The sequence below is a fragment of the Hydra vulgaris genome, chromosome 08 (genome assembly GCF_038396675.1).
Source record: "Hydra vulgaris chromosome 08, alternate assembly HydraT2T_AEP".
Classification (NCBI taxonomy): domain Eukaryota; kingdom Metazoa; phylum Cnidaria; class Hydrozoa; order Anthoathecata; family Hydridae; genus Hydra; species Hydra vulgaris.
This window is the reverse complement of record NC_088927.1, coordinates 48621113-48642500: the sequence shown is the minus strand read 5'-3', so window position 1 is coordinate 48642500 and position 21388 is coordinate 48621113. Positions and strand designations below refer to the sequence as shown.

The 21388-nt window shown below is 28.8% G+C and overlaps 2 protein-coding genes and 1 long non-coding RNA gene across 3 annotated transcripts; 2 read left to right on the top strand and 1 right to left on the bottom strand.

Moving 5' to 3' along the window:
- Positions 1 to 1577: 1577 nt before the first annotated feature.
- On the bottom strand, positions 1578 to 4928 carry LOC136083919 (uncharacterized). The gene is made up of 2 exons (XR_010640198.1): positions 3969 to 4928; positions 1578 to 3714 (listed from the first exon to the last, which is right to left on the bottom strand). It is a non-coding gene; the product is annotated as an uncharacterized LOC136083919 (long non-coding RNA).
- A 7191-nt stretch (positions 4929 to 12119) lies between these two features.
- LOC136083385 (putative nuclease HARBI1) lies at positions 12120 to 13004 on the top strand. Its single transcript, XM_065802780.1, has one exon. The coding sequence runs from the start codon at positions 12120 to 12122 to the stop codon at positions 13002 to 13004; it is 885 nt and encodes a 294-aa protein (XP_065658852.1).
- Positions 13005 to 14936: 1932 nt separating this feature from the next.
- On the top strand, positions 14937 to 15590 carry LOC136083384 (zinc finger BED domain-containing protein 4-like). Its single transcript, XM_065802779.1, has one exon. The coding sequence runs from the start codon at positions 14937 to 14939 to the stop codon at positions 15588 to 15590; it is 654 nt and encodes a 217-aa protein (XP_065658851.1).
- Positions 15591 to 21388: the final 5798 nt, after the last annotated feature.

Sequence of the window (21388 nt, the reverse complement as noted above, 5' to 3'; positions counted from 1 at the left end):
ATTTCTAAATGCTTGGCCAAACTCTACACCATGATTTTCTTCCAAACGTAGTATTTTAGGGTATACGCTAAGCGGAAGCTCTTCTTTGGCAATAAAGTATACTACCTCACATTTTTTTTGTTAAATTTAGATCTTTCGGTGTCATGGTTTTCAGGCCCAATAAAATATCAGTTTGCCGCATTTCTTTCTGCAGGTTGCTTAATTTATCATTTCGTTCGCTTACATCTATTCCTTTACTTTTTATTTGCTAATTCGTAGGCTCTTTAATGTGGCTAACCATTTGCATGATCAACTGCGGCACTGTGCTGTATCTTACAACTACCTTCATCGCTTCCCCATTCTGGCGTATATCCTTTATAAATATCAATTTGTTTAGTAAACTGACGACATACATACGACGTGCATTTTAACACTTCAACATAATTTCCATTACAATTTAATAATATAAAAAATGTTCAAATTCGCAATTGTTAATTTGAAATTTGTTTAAAAATAACTTATTCATTGCTATGACTTCAGAAATTGCGGGAAAAGGTCACGAGAAAAATAAATGAAAAAAAAGGAGAAAATCTTAAATAATAGTTAAATAAGAACTTCAATCGTTACCGACGTTGAAAATAATAGTTGAATAAGAACTTCAATCGTTACCAACGTTGAAAAAGAAAAATTATTGCACATTTTATTACTCATTTGTATCATTTTATATCTTTCATTCATTTTCATTTAAAATCATTTTATAAACTGCTAATGTTAATTATTTGATAATAATATTAATGCCCATCGCCGGCAGATGCTGAACTAATATTTAATAAAATCATGACAACCGTTTTATGAAATACTATCAAAATTATTTATGTAACTTAAAACGAAACTTTATACTACAATATATATATATTTAAGATTTCAATAGTAGAAAAAAAAAGCAAACTCGCATTTGGTAATTTTAAATTTATCTTAATATTAAAGTTAACTTCTCATTCACTCAGCGTCAACCGAACAAAGAGTCTTTAAAATAGAGTCTTCGACCGCGTGGACACATAAAGCAACTCAAACGACAACTTGTTCAAAACTGCTCAGAAAGAAACAATTTCCTCACCGACCGTGTTGTCAACCCATAGAATGCTTTGACCTAAAATGCGGTGAACACTAAGAATCTCGACAATTTCAAATACGAACTTTCTTTTTTCCGGAGACTAAAAATTAGAAACAAAGAAAATTTTTCATTGCAATTGACAGCAAAAGGTAAAATGTAAAACCAAAAGGTAAAAAAAGATAAAAAAAAAAAAAAAAGAAAATAAATAAAATGACATAAAGAAAATATAAATAATATACGTTATTCCAAAAATTCATAAATGCAATGAAATAATTAAAAAGGTTAAAGAATCTAGTTCTCCGTTTATAGAAATGAAACCTCTAAAAGATTTAAAAGCTCGACCTATTATTGCTGGAATAGACTCACCGACATCACACTTAAGCCAATTTCTTCATATAATATCTCCGATTGTAAAAAAACAAAAGACTTATATAAAAGATGATTGGGATTTCTTAAGAAGAATCCCTAGAAAAATTGATTCGTATTTACGAAAATATTAAAATTTTATTAAACTCTTTAATTTAAATACAATTCATTATCCAAAAATGTATTTTCCTCTTCAAGTTGTTCTGGATAATCGTCCTCGTCGTCATCCATATTTTCTAAATTCTCAGTCGCAAATGTTTCACCGATATCCTCACAATACAATAATTCCTTTACTTCTGGTGGTAGTGTTAAACGCATCCTTTGGTGCACACGTGTATTTAAGCGAAGAGATGAAATTAATGGATCCGATGTGTCAAGAGCTCTATGAAATACGTCGAAAAGATTATCAATGCGGCTAGTCTTACGTGCATGGTGCAGTCTGTCGCATATATATTTTGTTTCGTGACTCAGCTGCATCCTCTCCGAAATAACCAACAGGAAGTGCTGTATTCTGCATTATTTGCTTTGAGTGAAATATAACTTTATGTACTGTGGGAGTCATTGGCAACCAGGGGTACTTGCTTTGATATAATTGACCAGTTTGAAAGCAATACTCTTCAAATTTATCCAGATTTAGGGAAAGTTGACAAGATAAACATATTAATATTATTCTCATTCGAAATATTAATTCGGTGTCTACTCCTAAAACTTTCGAAAATTTATCATATTCCGTAAATGTTCTACGCGACGTGTTGCCGTCATTTTTGGAACCACAACCACCTGCTTTTGGAACATCAACACGAAGACTAAGTTCTTTCCAAAACTCATTCTGAATATACTCTTTTCTTTTCTTAATTGCATCTTTATCTTCATCCGATCTTTTTTGCCATTTTTTTACTTCCATCTTGTATCCTAAATGTAGTACGAACTCAAAAAATCTAATCCAGCAGTGCAGTGGAGCAGTGCAGTTTGGGTTGCATGGCATATTGGACATTTTTTATTTGATTTTGTATCGGTTAAAACATTCAAAACTTTTCCATCTATAGCAGTTAAAAACATTCTGAACGTTATTTCGATTACCTTACCAGGTTCGATTTCAACACGTAAGTTTTCAAGCTCTTGAGTTTGTTTATTTAAGTCAGCAGCATCTCTTGTTATCACTTCCTTCATTTCATTCGTGTACTCTAATTTTAAAGGCCGACAAAATCTTGTGGACTGCGGAAAACAATTATTCCAAATCGGGGCTCCCGCGCCACTCAAGAGTCTCAAGGGAATCACTGTTGTGGCCAAAAGACATGAATCAGCATTTCGTGATGTACTTTGATCAAGGAAAAATTGCTTATATTAAGATTGACTAGAGCTGCTGTCAAAACCGTAGCTAAGTATCATTTCCGTTGATATGAAGTTACCCGTAATTGTCGCAAATACTTCCTTTTGCATCTCTATAATTCTTTTAGCCGTATGCGTTAAAAGCATTTGTAAAGGAATCTTTGCACATTTGTTGTCTACAAGTACACCATCGGGTCTGCACTTACTTTATATTGCTAATATATTATCATAGGGTGGATAAATAATAGCGTTACGTTGCTTGCTTTCAGTCCGGATGGAACAGTATTGGCTCTTTGAAAAATTGTTTTCGAGAAGAAATGCTAACGCTTCCTCATCAGACATTACAATAGGTGTTTTTAAATCATCGACATATAGCTTCCTAATCTTGGATGGTCTTGATCGACTTTCGATGCTTTTTTTTAAAACAACTGCCAAATCTACTTGTCCTTGTTTTCGAGCCAAAATTGATGCTGCTTGAACTAACAGATTTGTTTCCTTGTGTTCTGACATCAAGAGGTTTGCTGCTTGTCTCCTCTCACTTCGTTCAGATTTCTCAAAGTACTTAAGTTGCGGGCGTCCAGTTAGTGATACAATTTTTTCATCTGGGTTTAGTTCTACTGTGCATTAAGCCTCTGTGGAAGCGATTTCTAAGTTTATTTGCCTGTTTATTACAGTTTCTGAACAAAGCCAGCCAGAATATTTAATTTGAAAATCATCTAATCTTCTATGACATTTTTCCCACTTTGCAGACAAATTATTGTTAAGCATGCGTGCTTTTTCTGTTAAATATTTATAGTATTCATCTGAAATTTTATCGGCTCCATATTTTTGTATAAAATAATTTATTAGAGCGTTCTTATTTTTTCCTTTCTTCTGCTGGGTCAACCAAATATCAAAAACTGCTGAATTCTGTAAACAAATGACGGCTGAAAAAAAAGAATTTACTCAAAAACTGCAAAAAACCGCAAATCGAGATAAACATTTTCAAAAACTAAACACTTCAAAGTAATTTTGGTTTTTAATCTTATGCTTAACACTCCTAAACAAAGTGTGTTAAGCTTACTCAAACTTAAAAAATAAAATAAATTCCAAAATGTTAAAGACTTTTGGAAAAAGTTATTTTATTTTTTAGGGTATCCAATTTTTGAGTATTATATTTTACAAAATTAAATAAACTTACCATCACCTTCGTTTTCTATTTAAACTTTTATTTAACACGATTTGTTTTCAGCTTTAACAAGCAATTGAAGTGAGCACTATAAAACACCGAACGCAATTCTGTTTACAAATGAAGCAAACAAATTCAACTTCGATGACTCGCCGAATAACGGTGAATTGCATATTACAACAACAAAATTAATTTTTGGTTGTTTTGGAGTGTTGACTACTAGATTTAAAAAACAAAAACATATTTCTTGAGTGTAAACATTTTGACTATTGGCCAAGAAAAGTGATGTTTCCGACCATAGTGCATCGCCAAATTTAAAAGTTCTCTAGAAGAACTACATAATTCAATTAATTTTACGGTTGATTTAGGTATACAATACAGTAAAAACGGAAATATCTACAATGTCATTAATTTTTTAGATGTATCGGTTATTCTTAAAAACAACAAACATATCAAAACAGATATATTTTACAAAGAAACAAATACCCACGACTATTTAAGTTACAATAGTTTTCATCCTTTCCACATAAGAATATCCCATATAATCTTGCTAAAAAAATAATTGTTTTTACCTCGGATTATGCTACAGAAAAACTACGTTTAACGGAACTAAAATTATGGTTAAAAGAATGTCTTTACAAGGATAATATTATGGAAAAAGCATTTCATAATGACAAATTACAAGGATAATTATATTTACAAGAAATTGATAAGTTTGAGACGTCTAATGGAACTATTTGAAATATTAAAAGTCGCATTACTTGTAATAGCAAAAATGTTATTTATTATTTAAAGTGTTTATCGTGTAATGGTTTATCTACTTACACTGGAAAAACAAATAATTTAAGAAACTGTACTAACGGTCATATTTCCAGTTGCAGAACAGGAAATTCTACTGACCAACTTGACAATCATGTATTTGATGCCAGAGATTGCACAATAAAACTATAGAACCTTTTTTCTAACTCTCTGTTTTCCTTGAATTAAAAAGTGAAAATATTTGTTGTCATATGAAAGTCATTTACATAAACAAAAACATGACACATTTAATTAAGACTTCCTTTTTAAAAAAATGTTACAATGGTAACTCATAGTTACAATATAGCAATTTAATTTTTCTATTATCTAACTTTCTACAGTTATAAAAAATTTGATAAAAGCCTTAAGCATAGCACTACTGATGAAAATAGTGAAAGGCCTCTAGTGCTTTCTTATCATTTATATATTTATTTAAAAGAAATAATTCCTTTTTCAAATTTCAAAAATTCAATTATTGTTTTTTTTTGTTTGGCATACCTTTTTTCATTTTATATATATATATATATATATATATATATATATATATATATATATATATATATATATATATATATATATATATATATATATATATATATATATATATGTATATATATATATATATATATATATGTATATATATATATATATATATACATGTATTTATGCAGGTATATATATATATTTATGCAGATATAGATATATACTTAGCAGTGGCAGTACTTAGTGGTTTTATATTGAGGTGGGTGTTAAATAAACTTCCCTAGACCTTTTATGTGTCATGACAGCTATTATATTTTAATAATATATTTAAACAAGTCTTTTTAAATTACATGACAAATAATTAAAAAAAAACAACCAATAAATTATACAAAATATGAATACCGTTATTTATAAAAATTTATGTATGCATTTGACACTTATAAATAACAATAAATAAATAGCACTTAGTTACTTAGTTAATTAAATATTTTTAGTTTATAAGTAAATTAAATATGTAATTACCTTATAATTATATATATAATATTAAATTATATAAATACGTTTTTTTTTACTAATTTATATATATATATATATGTATTATATTATATTATATTATTTTATATATAACTTTTAAATGAAAGTTTTATGGCGGGAAACATGGAAAAAAGTTGCAATAGCGAAAATCAAAGATTTTTAATGAAAGTCGTAAGTAGTAACAACAAATTAATCAAATATGTATTTGCTGTTGTTGTTTATGATCTCTCAACTAATTTGTTAATGTCTTTCGGCCAAAAATTGATGATGTTTGGTCTTGTATAGAAGAAGTTGTTTAGCCAGTTTTCAATGTCTTCTTTATTGCTAAAGTTAATTCCAGATGGTTTGACAGCGGGCAAAAAAGATGGTTACAGGGGATGTTGAAGGACTTCCCATTTAAGCTTTTAGGGTGCGAATTTGATGACTTGTGCAACATAGAACCTGGCCTTGTTGTGTAGGGTATGATTTGGCAATAGGGTCATTTCTGTCGCATATTCTCTTTTAGGCCTGTGCCTATAGTGTAGCTGATTTATGTAGAGCTCCCTGGTAATTTTGGCATGTTTTTGAGCATTTCTCAGTACACTATACTCTCCCAGTCCTACCAAATGCAGATCATATTCTACTTTGGATAGAGATTAGTATTGACTCTTGACAATAGTATATCTTCTGAATTTCGATGTTTTGATTTGAAATAATAAAAATACTAGTTTATGAAAAAAATCCGCGTAGTTTATTAATGAAAGATATTTTTTTCTAATGTTGCCTATGAAATTACAGAACGATGGTTTTATTTCATACACAGAGTTTAAAGAGTCTATAGTTTGTGGTATTAAAGCTATAAAACTAGTAGTTGACTCAGTAGAGGTTGGTCAGTATTTTCTAAGATAGCTCGACACAAAGCCCAAAATGCCATTAAAGAACACTGAGCGTATAAACTTTGTAAACCTTTAGACTATCCTTTTTATATCCTTTTAGGCTATCAATTGCAGAATTATTTACTGCTGTCATTGAATGATGCCCCTTGCAAATAATCTTGATGATTGTGCTTATTTCCTTTGCAAATGTGACTTAAGTTAAAGAATTCCACAAAAGAGCTAGTTCAGATTAAAACCCAGTGAGAAAAACAAGGTAGTGTTTTATCTATGCAAGAATTTGGCCTTGACATCAAAGAATTTGGCCTGGGCGTTAAAGAATTTGAAATTTGGGTGTTAAAGAAACTGCCAAGCTTATGTTCAAAAACTTTCGTCAATTGATCAAGCAAGGCTCAATTGACAATGAGGAGAAGCTTTAAAAGCCAAGTCAGGGTCATCGAAAATATTTTATTAAAATATTCTCAAAGTTGAAATAAATAAAATATTCTTGATGACCCGAACTTAGCTTTTAAAGCTTCTTCTTGTTGTCGATTGAGTCTTGATTGATCAATTGACTTACAAAAGTTTTTGAACTTACCTAAGCTTGGTGATGTTAAAAAAATGGATATTGCAGCAAAAATGAATAATAATTCCAATGTTGTTATGATCAGTAATAACAATAAAGTCAGTGATAGCGAAGAAGGCTTAACATTTGAAATGCAAGAAAATTATCTTGATATTAATAATGCTAACATTACCTCTGTAGATTAACTGCTACTGCTGCTATCATTAATGGTCTTCTGAAAGATATTATAAAGGGAAAACTTGCAGGAAAACTTGTTGAAGATAAAATTAATCTCATTTGTGATAGCATGAAAGTACTTTGTGCCAAAGAGCCTGCTATGAAGTATTCTTTAGTTGAGGAAAAAATAGACTGTGAAAGAAATAAAATCACTGGAATTTTTATTGATGGTAAAAAATATAAAGCTTTAATCTTCATTTATGATAAGCCCACAGACACCTTCAAAAAAAAAGTTGTTCAAGAAAACCATATAACTGTGACTGAGGAGCCTAGAGGTTGTTATCTTACTCATTATACACCAGAGCCTAAGTCTGAAATATGTAAAACAGCCAAACATTGTGCTATAGTGTTATTCAACTGGTTAATGGAAAGAGGTAAACATCTTATTTTCTAACTAATTGATATTGATACAAATGAAATGTTTGGATGAGAAAGGTGGAGTGCTTCATTTTGTGGAGGAATTTCTCCATCAAAAACTTTTTAAATCTTTTTGCTGGCTTCACATTAATGAGTTTCCATTTTTTTATATTGTGGAAAACTTTGGCAGGCCAACTTATTCAGGAAAAGGGTGGTGTGGAGCAAGTGGTAACTGTTTTCTAAAGTTGATAATCTTGAAAGAATTACTAAATTTACGCCAATTCCTCTTCTGGAGCCATTAGTTAATATCAGTGAAGATTTTGTTAAGCAAATTAGCACTGACAGTTTAGTTGTATGGAAGTATTTAATTACAATATTAAAAGGAAATCTTGATCCTGAAGTAGCAGCTCTTAAATGCAGTAGATTAAATGTCTCACAGTTGATGGCTTACTTGCGCTATGAGGTGCTTGCTTCTATTTATGAGCAAGCATGATCTTAAACCTGAGAATGTAGAAATAATAAAACTCTTTGCACCTTGTGTGACACAGGTTTATCTTCCAATATTTTTTGAGATTAAAGTAAATCATGACATTAAATACGGCTCTAGTCATCTTTTAAAGCTATTTTCACTTTGGCAGAAGCAAGATAATAGAGTTAAAGAAGCTTTTAAACCTTATCTAAAAGGTGAATCCTGGTGGGCTCATCCTGAGAACATACTCGTTGCACTTCTCTGTTCTGGTAACTCAGAAAAAATGTTTAAAATATGTTTTTTTTAAACATAATATGTTTAAAAAAACATATTTTATTTATGTTTATATAAACAGTAATTGTAATATATCTTGCTAATTATAATAAAATTATCAAATATTGACAGTGGGGTGGCTTGGAGCCTTAACTGTTTTTATACATTCCTGGCAGAGAAATTTTTTTTTTTTTGGGGGGGGGGTTGATGATAATTTTATCTGTTATATTACTTGCAGTTACTTTTTATTTTATAAAATTTTAATTTGTATTAAAAACTGTCTAAAACTTTTTAAAGATTAAACCCTAATTTAAAAAAATTAATTTTTAATAAAAAAAAACTGTAATTTGAAAACCTGTTTCCCAAAAGCTAAACATTAATATTTTACAAAAATAATATCAAAATTGAATTGCTAGTCAAATTTTTGAAAATTTAAATTTTGACTGAAATATGATATACCCTAATGTATATCATATTTCAGTCAAAAAATTTTTGTGCAAAATCATCATGTATGTCTTCCATAAAGATTTTGCACAAAAATTGTTGTTTATCAATGCGAGTTGGTTGATGTCGGGCGAGATGTTGAAAAACAATTTGAAAGCATTTTTCTTCGTTGTTTTTTTTAAAACTCATTAGGCATACAAGCTCCAAATTTTTCGGCATATACCATTGAAGATGATTAGAAATCGTTTTATGATTACAGTTTATTTTTTTGTCCGATTCACAACTTGTTTGTCAATTGTTCTTTATTAAAAGTGCTTTAAGATTTACTTCATCAAATTCAAAAATCTTCTCCTGCAGGGTTAGTTGTCAACGTTAATGTTGCTTTTTTAAACTTTCCAAACCTTTTTTAAGCTGTAGACTTGCCTATGATACCATCTCCATAGTATTGCAAATGTATTAGGCTGCTTCAGCAGCTTTTTGGCCTTGATGAAAAGCAAAGAAGATGTCAAAGTTGTTAAATTTTAACTCCTAGAATTTCTAAGCTTAAAATAAATAGCTGTAAATAAAAGTTAAATTACTCAAAAAGAAAATTAACACAGTTTTGTAGAGCAGTCAAAACTCTATTGAATGAATGTTGTACACTTTGTCAAACATCAAAAAAATAACTGTAAAACAAAGAAATAATTGTAAAACAAAAAAAGTATATCAAAAACCTATGAACTTATTTTCCAGCCAGTATATATTTCTATATACTGCAATATATTCAATATATTGCATATTGATTTATTGAATCTAAAATTGTTTTCTTTTTTAAAGTTGCAATCTACATTTTCAGCTGTAAAAGAATAATTTTATCGATTCATCTATAGTTTATGTGAACAAGAGTTAGTGATGATCAGCAGCATGGTTTCTATATTTCATTAGCTAAATATATATTTCTATATTTCGTTAGATAAATCTATATTTCATTTGCTAAATCTTTTAATTCTTTTCAGGTAGGCAGCTGTAAGATTGCATTTATATCATTGTGTAAACAAACTTTTAAAGCCTTTTATTTCTAGTTTTATTTAGATTTTCTTTACTTTCATAGTTTTTGTAATGTTATACATAATTTAGAATAATGATTATATTTTCTTAAGGGCATATATAATGCTATATTTTTTTAGGTTATTGATTAGTTTTTCAAAAGTACTTGTCCTGGAGACAATCGTATCTTTTTGAAAGAAAGAAAATTATTAGTTTTTATTGGTGTTTGTAACTTCATTGTATATTTCTTTTTTTATATTAAATTAATGACACCATTATCAACATCATTACATCATTATTGTGTTCCATTTAATAGTATATGTTAGCTGTCTAAAACAGTAAACTATGGCTCTTGTTAAGTCTTAAATTAAATCTTAATGATGTTTAAATGCAAAACAAAATAGCAACAAAAAAAAATTTTTAATTGTTAGAAAGTTATTTTAAGTTATAAATGTTTTACATACAATTGTCACTTAACTTATGCTTAGAAACTTTTTAGAATGGGAAAAGTTGGAAAAATCCATTTTAAACTTTAATGGTTGAGAAGTTCAAAGCGATATTTGAGCAAATATTTTCCATTTTAAAGAGCAAAGTCTATTTGAAATAGAGAGAATAATGCACATTTTTCAAGTTAGTGCCAGAAGTGTCTTTCCGTTGTTTTTAAAGCTGTAATTGCAATTTGTAAATCATGTTTACATTAATTCTTTTGTCATTCTATAGTTTAAGATCATTATAGGCTCTAATGGAATTAATGGCCCTAATGGAAGAAATGCATTGAATGCAAGAATGCATTAATGGCCCTGATGGAAGAGCAATGTCAGTTTTTACATAAAAAATTAAATTTGCTGTTTCCAGTTTTTTATCCATGTCTTGGTCATATCTTGATTATGATCTGAAAGCTAATAAAAAGGTTACAAAATTGATGACATCCATCAAGCATGATGAGCTGCTTCTGGTTTCACCCAATGCGTTTTTCGCACAGGTCATTCACCAAGAAATATAATCATCAATTCAGCACATTTTTGATTGTCAACATAAGGTAGCAAATTTTTGTTAGAAAGCATTCTTTTTGATGAATGTTTTGATTGTTTTGCATGGATTTGCAAACTTTTGGCTTTGCATTTTGGGTCCTAAAACCAGCTTCTGTATTAATATTTGGCCAAATTGAATCTCTAACTTGATTTATATTAGTGTTTTTAGGATCTGTTTTTTACACCATTCAATTCTTTGTAAACTAACCTCAGTATTCTTTCATATAATAGAATGAGTTGCCTAGTCATAAAAACAGAGACACAAGCAAAACCCATGCATTGAGTCAGGAAGTTCCTGCATTCAACATCCTAAACTGGAAACAATGTAAGCAAGTTAAAGAAAAAAAGAGAGTAGTTATTTTTTATAACCTGTGGCTTCTAATTGTAAATAATGATGACGATGATGACCATAGTTAAATTTGGTATTGTCTCTTTTTTTTTCTTTTATGTAGATTTTTTTTGGGTATTACAACTTTGCTTTCATTTTTTCAACAGCGCTATCGTTTTTGCAACCAAGTCTGCTTTTTTCGACCGAAATGTGTATAAACTCGTTTTTGCAACCCGCAATAGGTCAAATCGGCACCGGTCAGAAAATTTAAGCTTTCCGCCATTAAATTTACTTGAGAAATCTTCAAAAATTTATTCGAGATGGTTTTAGACTTTCAAGAATGTTTTGAAAAGTTTATAATATTAGAAGTAATTTTAGTTTTTTAAACGGATAATAAAAATAGATCTTATTAAAAAATAAAATAGTTAAAGCTGTATTTTAACTAAATGTTTTTAAAAGCGAGTTTCCACTCATTCGTTTTATTACGGGAAAGGGAAAAGGATGGGAAATAAACAGTAATTTGTACAGGACGGTTAGGATTTATTGATCTCCACTTATACGTATCAATTTAACTTTCGTTTTTAAATAATGATAGTTAAATAATAAAAATGGCGGCGTTATCGATTCTTAGCAGGAAAACTTTATATTTGTTATTACTGTATTATTTAAAAATCAAAAGAAGGCAAAAGTATAAAAAAAGTATGTGGGTCAGAAAATTATTTAGAGAAAGAAAAACAAAAAGAGCATTCAGTTTATTTATAACAGATATGCAGCTTTTTGATCACGAATACTTTTTTAAGTTTTTTAGACTGACACCTACAAAGTATGAACATTTGTTAAGCTTAATTGCACCAGCGATTACAAAATCTTCTTTCAGACATGAAACAATTGGAACTAGTGAAAGATTAATGGTCACTTTGAGATACGTTTTTGGAGGCACTTCACAAATAGATTTAGCTGGTATGTTTCAAATATGTCCAACTTCCGTAGGAAGAATAATAAACGAAACCTGTATTGCTATATGGACTATTTTGCTGGCTAAAGAATATATTAGCTATCCAAAAAGCGAAGATGAATGGAAAGCTATAGCAAACGAGTTTGAGAAGAAATGGAACTTCTCCAATTGCATAGGGGCTATTGATGGGAAACATATTGTTATGCAAGCCCCTTCAAGATCAGGGTCATTCTTCTTTAATTACAAAAAATCTCACTCAATTGTTTTGATGGCTATTTGCAATTTAAACTATGAATTCACACTTATTGACATTGGTGATACTGGTAGAAACAGTGATGGTGGTGTATTCAAAAATAGTAAAATAGGAATTGCTTTTGTATCAAACTTGTTGCCTATCCCAGAACCTAAAAAACCAAATGGTTCAAACGTAAAACTGCCCTATGTTCTTATTAAAGATGAGGCATTTCCTCTCAAAAACTATTTAATGAAATCATATCCTAAGGAAATATTGTCTTTAAAAGAAAGAATATATAATTATAGATTGTCGCGTGCTCGTAGAATAATAGAAAATACTTTTGGGATTCTTGCAGCAAGATGCAGAATTTTTCGCAAATCAATTATTGCAAACGAAAAAACTGTAATTAATGTCACTAAAGCTGCAACTGCTCTGCATAACTACCTTATGCATGGTCGTTAGTTTGAACCTTTAAATCAATATTGCCCTTTAGGATTTGTGGATTGCGAAACATCCTCTGCTTTTCTAGCTGGAGAATGACGAAGCAATGTTTCAGATTACCAAGGGATAACAACTTTACAAAAACAATTAGGCTCACACACACACACACACATATATATACATAGAGTATATATATACACACACACATATATATATACATAGAGTAGGGGAAAGGCGCCTATGATGGCATAGCGCCTATGATGGCATACTGGTCATATTTCCATTAAAATTAGTTTTGGTAAAAAAATGATTAGACCTACGTGACTATACTAACTTTACGTTAGTTTTAGTGAAAAAACGTCCCTTTTGCACAAGTATTGTTTTTATAATCAACAAAAATCGATTTTGGGATGTGCTGTTGTAGTTTTATTTCCTTCATATATTTAAGATTGTGATTTTACTATTAACTGTGCAGAAATGAAGTTTTCATGCATTTTATATTCAAGTTTTGTGCATTTAGTGAATAGTTACTTTAATTTTATCTTTTAAACAAAGCAGACACAGCTTGTTTTAGTGAAAATGATGAATTTTACCCATGATGGCATACTGACAAGTTGGGGGTGTTGAAATATAGACGAGTTGGGAAAATCTTTTTTTTTTATAAGAAAAACTTATTTTTAAGTAAAGTTAAAAGAAAGCGATGCTCCAAAATTTTTTTTTGGTCCAAAAAATACGAAAAACGCAATATATCCTATGCGCATGCGCAAAATTTTACAATGCTGGTGTGTAGCATGAAATGGTAAATTAGGATGGTTTCGAGTAATTTCTGGCTTTTCTGAGGAAGGACTCTAAGGTTAAATGAAATCATTAAGTTACCCTCGATGCTAACTAGCCCCATCCACCCCTATGCCATCATAGGAGCAGTGGTTGCCTATGATGGCATACTTGTGCTTTTTTTTACAATAAGAATAACTTATAAAAAAAATAAAACTGATGAAAACTCTCAGGGTAATTATTGTTCTAGATGTAACAAGGAATGTATCCATATCAAAACTTTTATTATTGGTCTTCAGGATACTGAATAATGAAGCTTCAAAGTTAAGTATGCCATCATAGGCGCCTTTCCCCTATATATATACACACACACATATATATATATATATATGTATATATATATATATATATATATATATATATATATATATATATATATATATATATATATATATATATATATATATATATATATATGTATACATAGATATATGTATACATAGATATATGTATACATAGATATATGTATACATAGACATATGTACAAATAGATATATATATATATACATATACATATATATATATATATATATATACCTATATATACATATATAAATATATATATATACATATATATATATATATATATACATACATACATATATATATACACATATATACATAGAGTATGTATATATATATATATATATATAAATATATATATATATATATATTTATATATATATATATATATATATATATATATATATATATATATATATATATATATATATATATATATATATATATATACATATATATGTGACTGGTCCCTAAAATTTTGAAAATAAAAGTTCTTCTAAAGTATGTCAACCTGGTACTCAAAAGAAGCAAAATTATATAAAAACTTTAAAAATAATAATCAATTTACAAAAAAATAACTTTTTTCTTAAATAAATGCATAAAAACTATTGTTTTTAAAAAAATAGTTTTTTTAAACATGCTTTTTTTGTAAAGTGATTACTGTTTTTGAAGTTTTTATATAATTTCGCTTCTTTTGAGTACCAGGTTGACATTTAGGGACCAGTCAAAATTTTTAAGGGTCTTGAGCTACCCCTAAAATAATTTTTTGTTCAAAAAAATTTTAAATGTTCGGTTTGTCGCATGCTTGCTCTAGACATGTTGCCATACGACTTTGTAGAAGGCAGAGGATTCAAAGAACTGATGGAATTAATGGAACCACAATATCTGGTGCCAAGCAGAACTACGTTTCCAAGATCAGTTGTACCTGAGTTATATTGTAGTGTAAAACAGAAAACCGCTAATGAAATATACCGAGATTTTGAAGATATTCCTTCATATTCATTCACGACTGACCTGTTGACTTCGAGGGCACAAGATCCATTTCTTTATTTCTGTCTGTCATATGTAAGCCCTGAAATTGAGCTAAAGACATTTGTATTAGAAAACAAGCCATTTCCAGGAGAACATACAGGCGAAAACATTCTTAAATCTTTAGACAAGACTATTGATAATTGGGAGCTTCCTCGGACTGTTCCAATTTATGCGTTGCGTGATAATGGCAGTAATATGAAAAGCGCCACGAATCTCTCACAATCATTTTATGATCTTTCTTGTTTTGATCACACTTTACAATTAACCATCAATGATGCCGTGAGTGAAATTGATGGAATGCAGACTGTCCTTTCCAAAAGCAGTCGTATTGTGTCACATTATCACCATAGCTGCCAGGCTACACAGAATTTGCACAGAGAGCAGAAGCGATTAGGAAAGGTAGAACGAGAACTAATAATCAATGTTGCTACTAGGTAGAACTAGGATTACTTTATGCTGAAGAGATTATGCGAAGAAAAAGATGCTATATCTGCAGAGCTAGCAATAAGTGAAAAAATTGATAACTTGACTAATGCAGCCTGGAAGCTTGCTGAAGGCTATCACGCAATTCTTGCTCGATTTGAACAAGCAAGTAGAGAATTATGTGGCAAGAACTACCCAACGTTGTATATGAAAATTCCGGCTTTGCATGGCTTAAATCAGCAATTACAGCAATTTATCAATGATCCTTCACATAAGGGTTGTGGTGTACTTATTGCTCGAAAATTAAAGTTAAAACTAGACCGACGATTTCCGCAATTCATATCAGCTTTGCCTGATGCAGCATGTACATTTCTTAATCCACGCTACAAATCCATCTTCTTCTCTGAACAACAGCAAGCTACTGTTGTAGACAGTCTTCATCAGTACTCTAAGGAATTCCGATCTCGTGGCGGTACTGGTGTTGGTGGAGGTGAACATTGTGCCTTGAGCAATCATGACACGAACTTAATTTAAGATACAATTCCTAAAATATTACGTTTAATGTTACGTGATTAACACAGATTAAGACTTGATGGTAATGGTAATGGTCTGCAGTTCAGATTTAACTTTCAGATTTACTGCATTGTGGTTTAATTTAATTACAGATGAATAATAAAACAGTAATGCATAGATTTTCATTTCTGTTTGTTATTTTAGTTTTACATCTATTTATATTATATTATACTTTGTAGGAACATCTTCTAATGCTGGTGCTCACGCCCCTGCTTTTGGAAGTGCTAGTCCTGGTTCAGGTCCTGGTCGGACATCAGCTGCAGCCTCCAAGCCAAGTAGTTTATGGGATGACTTCGACAGCATGCTTACAACAGCAACTGCGAATAGGATGCTGCCAGTTGATGATGCAGCATCTGTGCAAGAGGAGGTCAGAATGTATATGATTGAACCTCCTATTGGAAGGAACGCCAATGTACTTGATTGGTGGAAAGTTAATCATCACCGTCTGCCGAAACTCTCAAGAATAGCGAGGGCACTATTGGCTATTCCAGCAACTTCTGTAAATTCGGAGAGATTGAACTTGACGTCTGGTAACATTGTTACAAGAAGGCGATGTAATCTACTATCTGAGCATGTGGCTGAACTAACTTTTGTTCACGAAAATTTGTAGTATAACACATAACAGTAGCATACCGAAGCCAGACTACCCTGCCAGCCACAGTCAGTACAGTACACTGTAGATTAAGGTCTTGAACTTTCTGGAACAATTGCCTATGCATGTACTACTACTTTACATAACTGTATAGCATTTGCATTCATTATAGCATTGTACTTTTACTTGTATTGTATTATCTGTTAAACTATAATTATAAATATAATACTAGTCCTAGTCTTTATTCTATGCACTGCATTGCAAGTACTTGACTTGATTTTTTTTTACTTGAATTATTGCACATTGTAATTGTATTGTATGATACTAGTCTCATTTGATTTCATTCTCTTTTATTTGACTCTAGAGTCTAGTCTGTGTTGCTTAGTATTTTGTTTACATTATAAAACTGCAATATGATTGGTTATTAAATATAAAATGTATAATGTTTCATTTCTGTTCTGTGTTCTGTCACACACTATAAATTATTACTATTTAAATTCCAAATTTCAATATCAGTGCAGCGTACTTTCGAATCGAATCGAATTCGAACGAAACTAAGCCACTTTCGTTCGATTTCGAAATCGTAACGATTCGATATCGTTAGTAAAAAGTTTTTACTAATTTATTATTGCTCTGTTCTTTAAGAACATTGAGCACTCTATTTGTAGAATATACTGACATAAATTATATATATATATATATATATATATATATATATATATATATATATATATATATATATATATATATATATATATATATATATATATATATATATATATATATATGTATATATATATGTATATATATATATATATATATATATATATATATATATATATATATATATATATATATATATATATATATATATATATAAAGTATTTTATAGTTTACCTGAGTTGTATATTAAATGTAAAAATAACTAATATCTTAGTATATAAAATATATATTTTATTCAAAAATTCGATTTTACATTTTTAATCATTGTCACTTTCCAATTGAAGGAGGATTTCCATAACTTTAATTTTTGCTATTTTGTTTTTCTTTTTTGAAAGGAACTTACTAAACTTCTACCGCTCATCCGGATCGTTATCATTAATTTTCATCAGTTTATTTTGCTCCACATCAATCATTATAGATTTTTCAAGAGCAACTTGTAATGGGTCAGGTTTCATTTTTCTTTTCATTTTATTAGGTGACGAGATGATCATTTGTGGTGATGCAATTGAACTTACAACTGTTTTATTTTCCGTTAAAGTCAAATTATCTCTCGAACTTGATGCTTTAATCGAATTGTCTATATTTTCAAAAGCAATGTGTTCAACGGGAGGCTGTGTTGCAAAAATGTCGCATTTTATGTTTGAACTAGTCATTTTTACCCCAATGACATCTTTCAAAAACATTAATTCTGTAAAGAATTAATGTTTTTGAAAGATGTCATGACATGAGGGTAGTTGATCTCCACCAGCTCCAGATGGTAGCCTTCTTTTGGCGGTTTAAGCATTTACGAAAATTTTCTCTTAGCTTTGTCCATGTTGAAGTCAGAATTTTTCCTAATCAAAAAAAAAAAAAAAATATATATATATATATATATATATATATATATATATATATATATATATATATATATATATGTATATATAATAATATTATCTTATTACAAGATAAAAAAAAGTTTTGTTATTTGTATTGTTTTGATATGTTATGAATATGTTTCAATTATTTAGTGTTATATTAGTTTTATAACTATTACACAAGTTGTTTTGTTATTATTTCCCAATTTTGTCTTTTGTCTGTGTCGCTTTTGTCAGTGTATTCCAAATATTTATGTAAATGCTTGATAATAATAAAATGAACAATTATTATTTTGGTTCTATAATAAATTGTCATTGATTGCGTTTTTTGTTGTTATAAACATAGATGTAGTTTTGTTTTACATATTGTTGTTAAAATTTACTTGAAAAAATAAATTGCTACCTTCTACATTTAATAAAGCAGATATCTGCTTCCATGCTTCAATTTTTAAAGGTGTTTCTTTATATGAGCGAGTTGTAGTATCCCATAGACACGGAAACCTTCTCACTTTTTCTATCAGATGAGCTTCGAAGCTCTTGCTTGTAGAATAACTTTGTATTCTTAAAAAATCGACGTTTAAATCGTTCATTATTAAATTGAATTTTCAATAATCAATGTCGGGAATCGGATAGGTCACTCGAAATTTTAATTTGATGACATATCATTCGGATATTTATATAATTTAAAAAAGCAGTAAAACTTACATAAAATTGCAATTGTAGGTAAATAAATGTCGTAATGCTTTCCGTTCGGCATCATAGTAAGCAATTAAAAATTTATGCATAAATAACTTTGATATAATTACAAACATAATTATAGAAAAATAAATGTTTATGGCAAAATCACAAAAGTAATATATATGACAAAATTAAAAAAACGGAAAAATTCTTCGAAACTTATCTACTTTTTGTTTTTATTTCTCGAAGATTATTGCAACGCGATTGGCTGCTAATTTTCATGTTTGCTTTTTCACGGGAAAAAGTTGATCTCAAATCAACTTTTTCTCAAGACAGACATGATAGGAAAAACTAAACTTCGGGAAAACTAAATTACAAACTGCGCATGCTCACGTGATTAATTTTCCCATCCCTTTCCCTTTCCCGTAGTAAAACGGATGAGTGGAAACTGACCTTAAGTTGTATACATACTGTACGTATGTATGTCATACAAATGTCACATAAGCACTTGGAAAAATAATTTAATGTTAATATTTTAACTAGTTAATATTATTCAATATTATTTATATTGATTTAACTAAAACACTTAGATTTTAAAGTTTTTTTGCTTTGTTTAGTGTTGATTTGCCTTGTTGGTTAGAAATGCATAATTAATTTTGATTAAAAGAAAATATTGAGTCAGCTATAACTGCTACATATTCAAATGATTAAATGTCACGTATGTTCTGGGGATGCTTCATTCTCTGGAACTATATGCGCCTTATGTAAAAAAATAATCGATATCCAATGCCATGGAGGAACAATTGGTGATGGCTATGTTGTCTGTAAAATATGTGCAGGTATTAAATTGTTAATGTATTTTTTTATTTCTTAACATAAGGCATAATGTATATACAAAATAGTACTAGAGCTTATAATAAAGTCTAATACTATTTTTTACTTTATGCTATAATTTAAATAATGCTATGTTGTGATAAATATAAAACAATGTTGCATTATTTAATTAAATAAACCCTGTTGCATTATTTAATTAAATTTTGCATTATTTAATTAAACCCAATGTTGCATTATTTAGTTAAATAAACCCAGATCCCGAGAGCAAAACTTTTACATTGCATATGATTAATTAATCATATGCAGTGTTAAAGTTTTGCTCTCTGGATATCTATTAGAAATTAATTGAAAAATGTTTATGCTTAGAGACTCTAAAGCAAAAACATTTTTTAATTAAAAAGTAAAGTTCTGTTTACAGCATAATTCTACAAATGTATGATTTATTCAGTGCAATATTTACTTTATCTCAAACTTTTCAACAATCTAGAGCTTCAATTTTGCAATATTTATTAATCAATAAATGCAATATGATTAATAAGAATTACTTTTTATTACATAAAATGTATTGCTTATTATTTAAATTTATAAACTAATAATATTATTTTTATATTATAAGATTATAAAATTATAAAAATAAAATGTATAATATACCAATTTTTTAATTTAAATAACTTTTATAAATGTTTCAATATAAAATAAATTTACTTTAATTATTTAGTTTAATTATTTCATTATCAAGGTTGTTGTAAACTTTCTCTAACAAAAAAGACGATTTAGTTATTAGAGGTAATTTTTCATTTGTTTATATGTAACTTTTTTTTATAAACGTCTAATACAAAAGTATTTAAATTGATAAATATCAGAAATAACTACTTAACCAACTATTTTTATTGTTTATTTTGAGAATGTAATAATTTTTTTAAAATAAAGTTAATTAATTTTTTTATTGTTTTACTGCCAAAAAATTTATGTGATCAAGAGCTGATTGACTTATGTGAGGTATTTTCTTAAGTGAGGATCTTACTTATGTTAGGTATTTACTAAGTGAGGATCAACAACACTATCTACATAGTGTTTTGGCTTGGTCATATGCTTTTATAAAAGTAAATTTCGTGTTTTGTTTTGTTTTTTTCCATGTTTTTTACCATTTAATTAATTTATTTAATTAGTTTGTTTTATGGTTTATTGTTTATTGGTTTATTTATTTTTTCCCCCATTTTTATTTTTTTTCACACCAATTTTTTTTTTACTTTCAGTGAAATATACATATAAGTTCAAAGATTTTTTTAGAATTTTGAAAAATTTTTTGCACAACTGTATTGCTTGTTTTTTTTTAGTATTATGAATTTGTTTTTAAAGTTCTGGTACCTGAAGCAATTATTTATCTTTTAGCTAAAGTTGAGGGAATGTCAAGAATTCAAGTTGTTTTTTTTTAACTTTGTTATAATCTTATCCATTATTATCTTTTTTAGTTGTCTTTTCAGTTTTAGTTAATCACTATACTTTTTAAGTTATTATTTTGTAAATTAAAAATTTAAACTGTTTATTGTTAGGCAAAA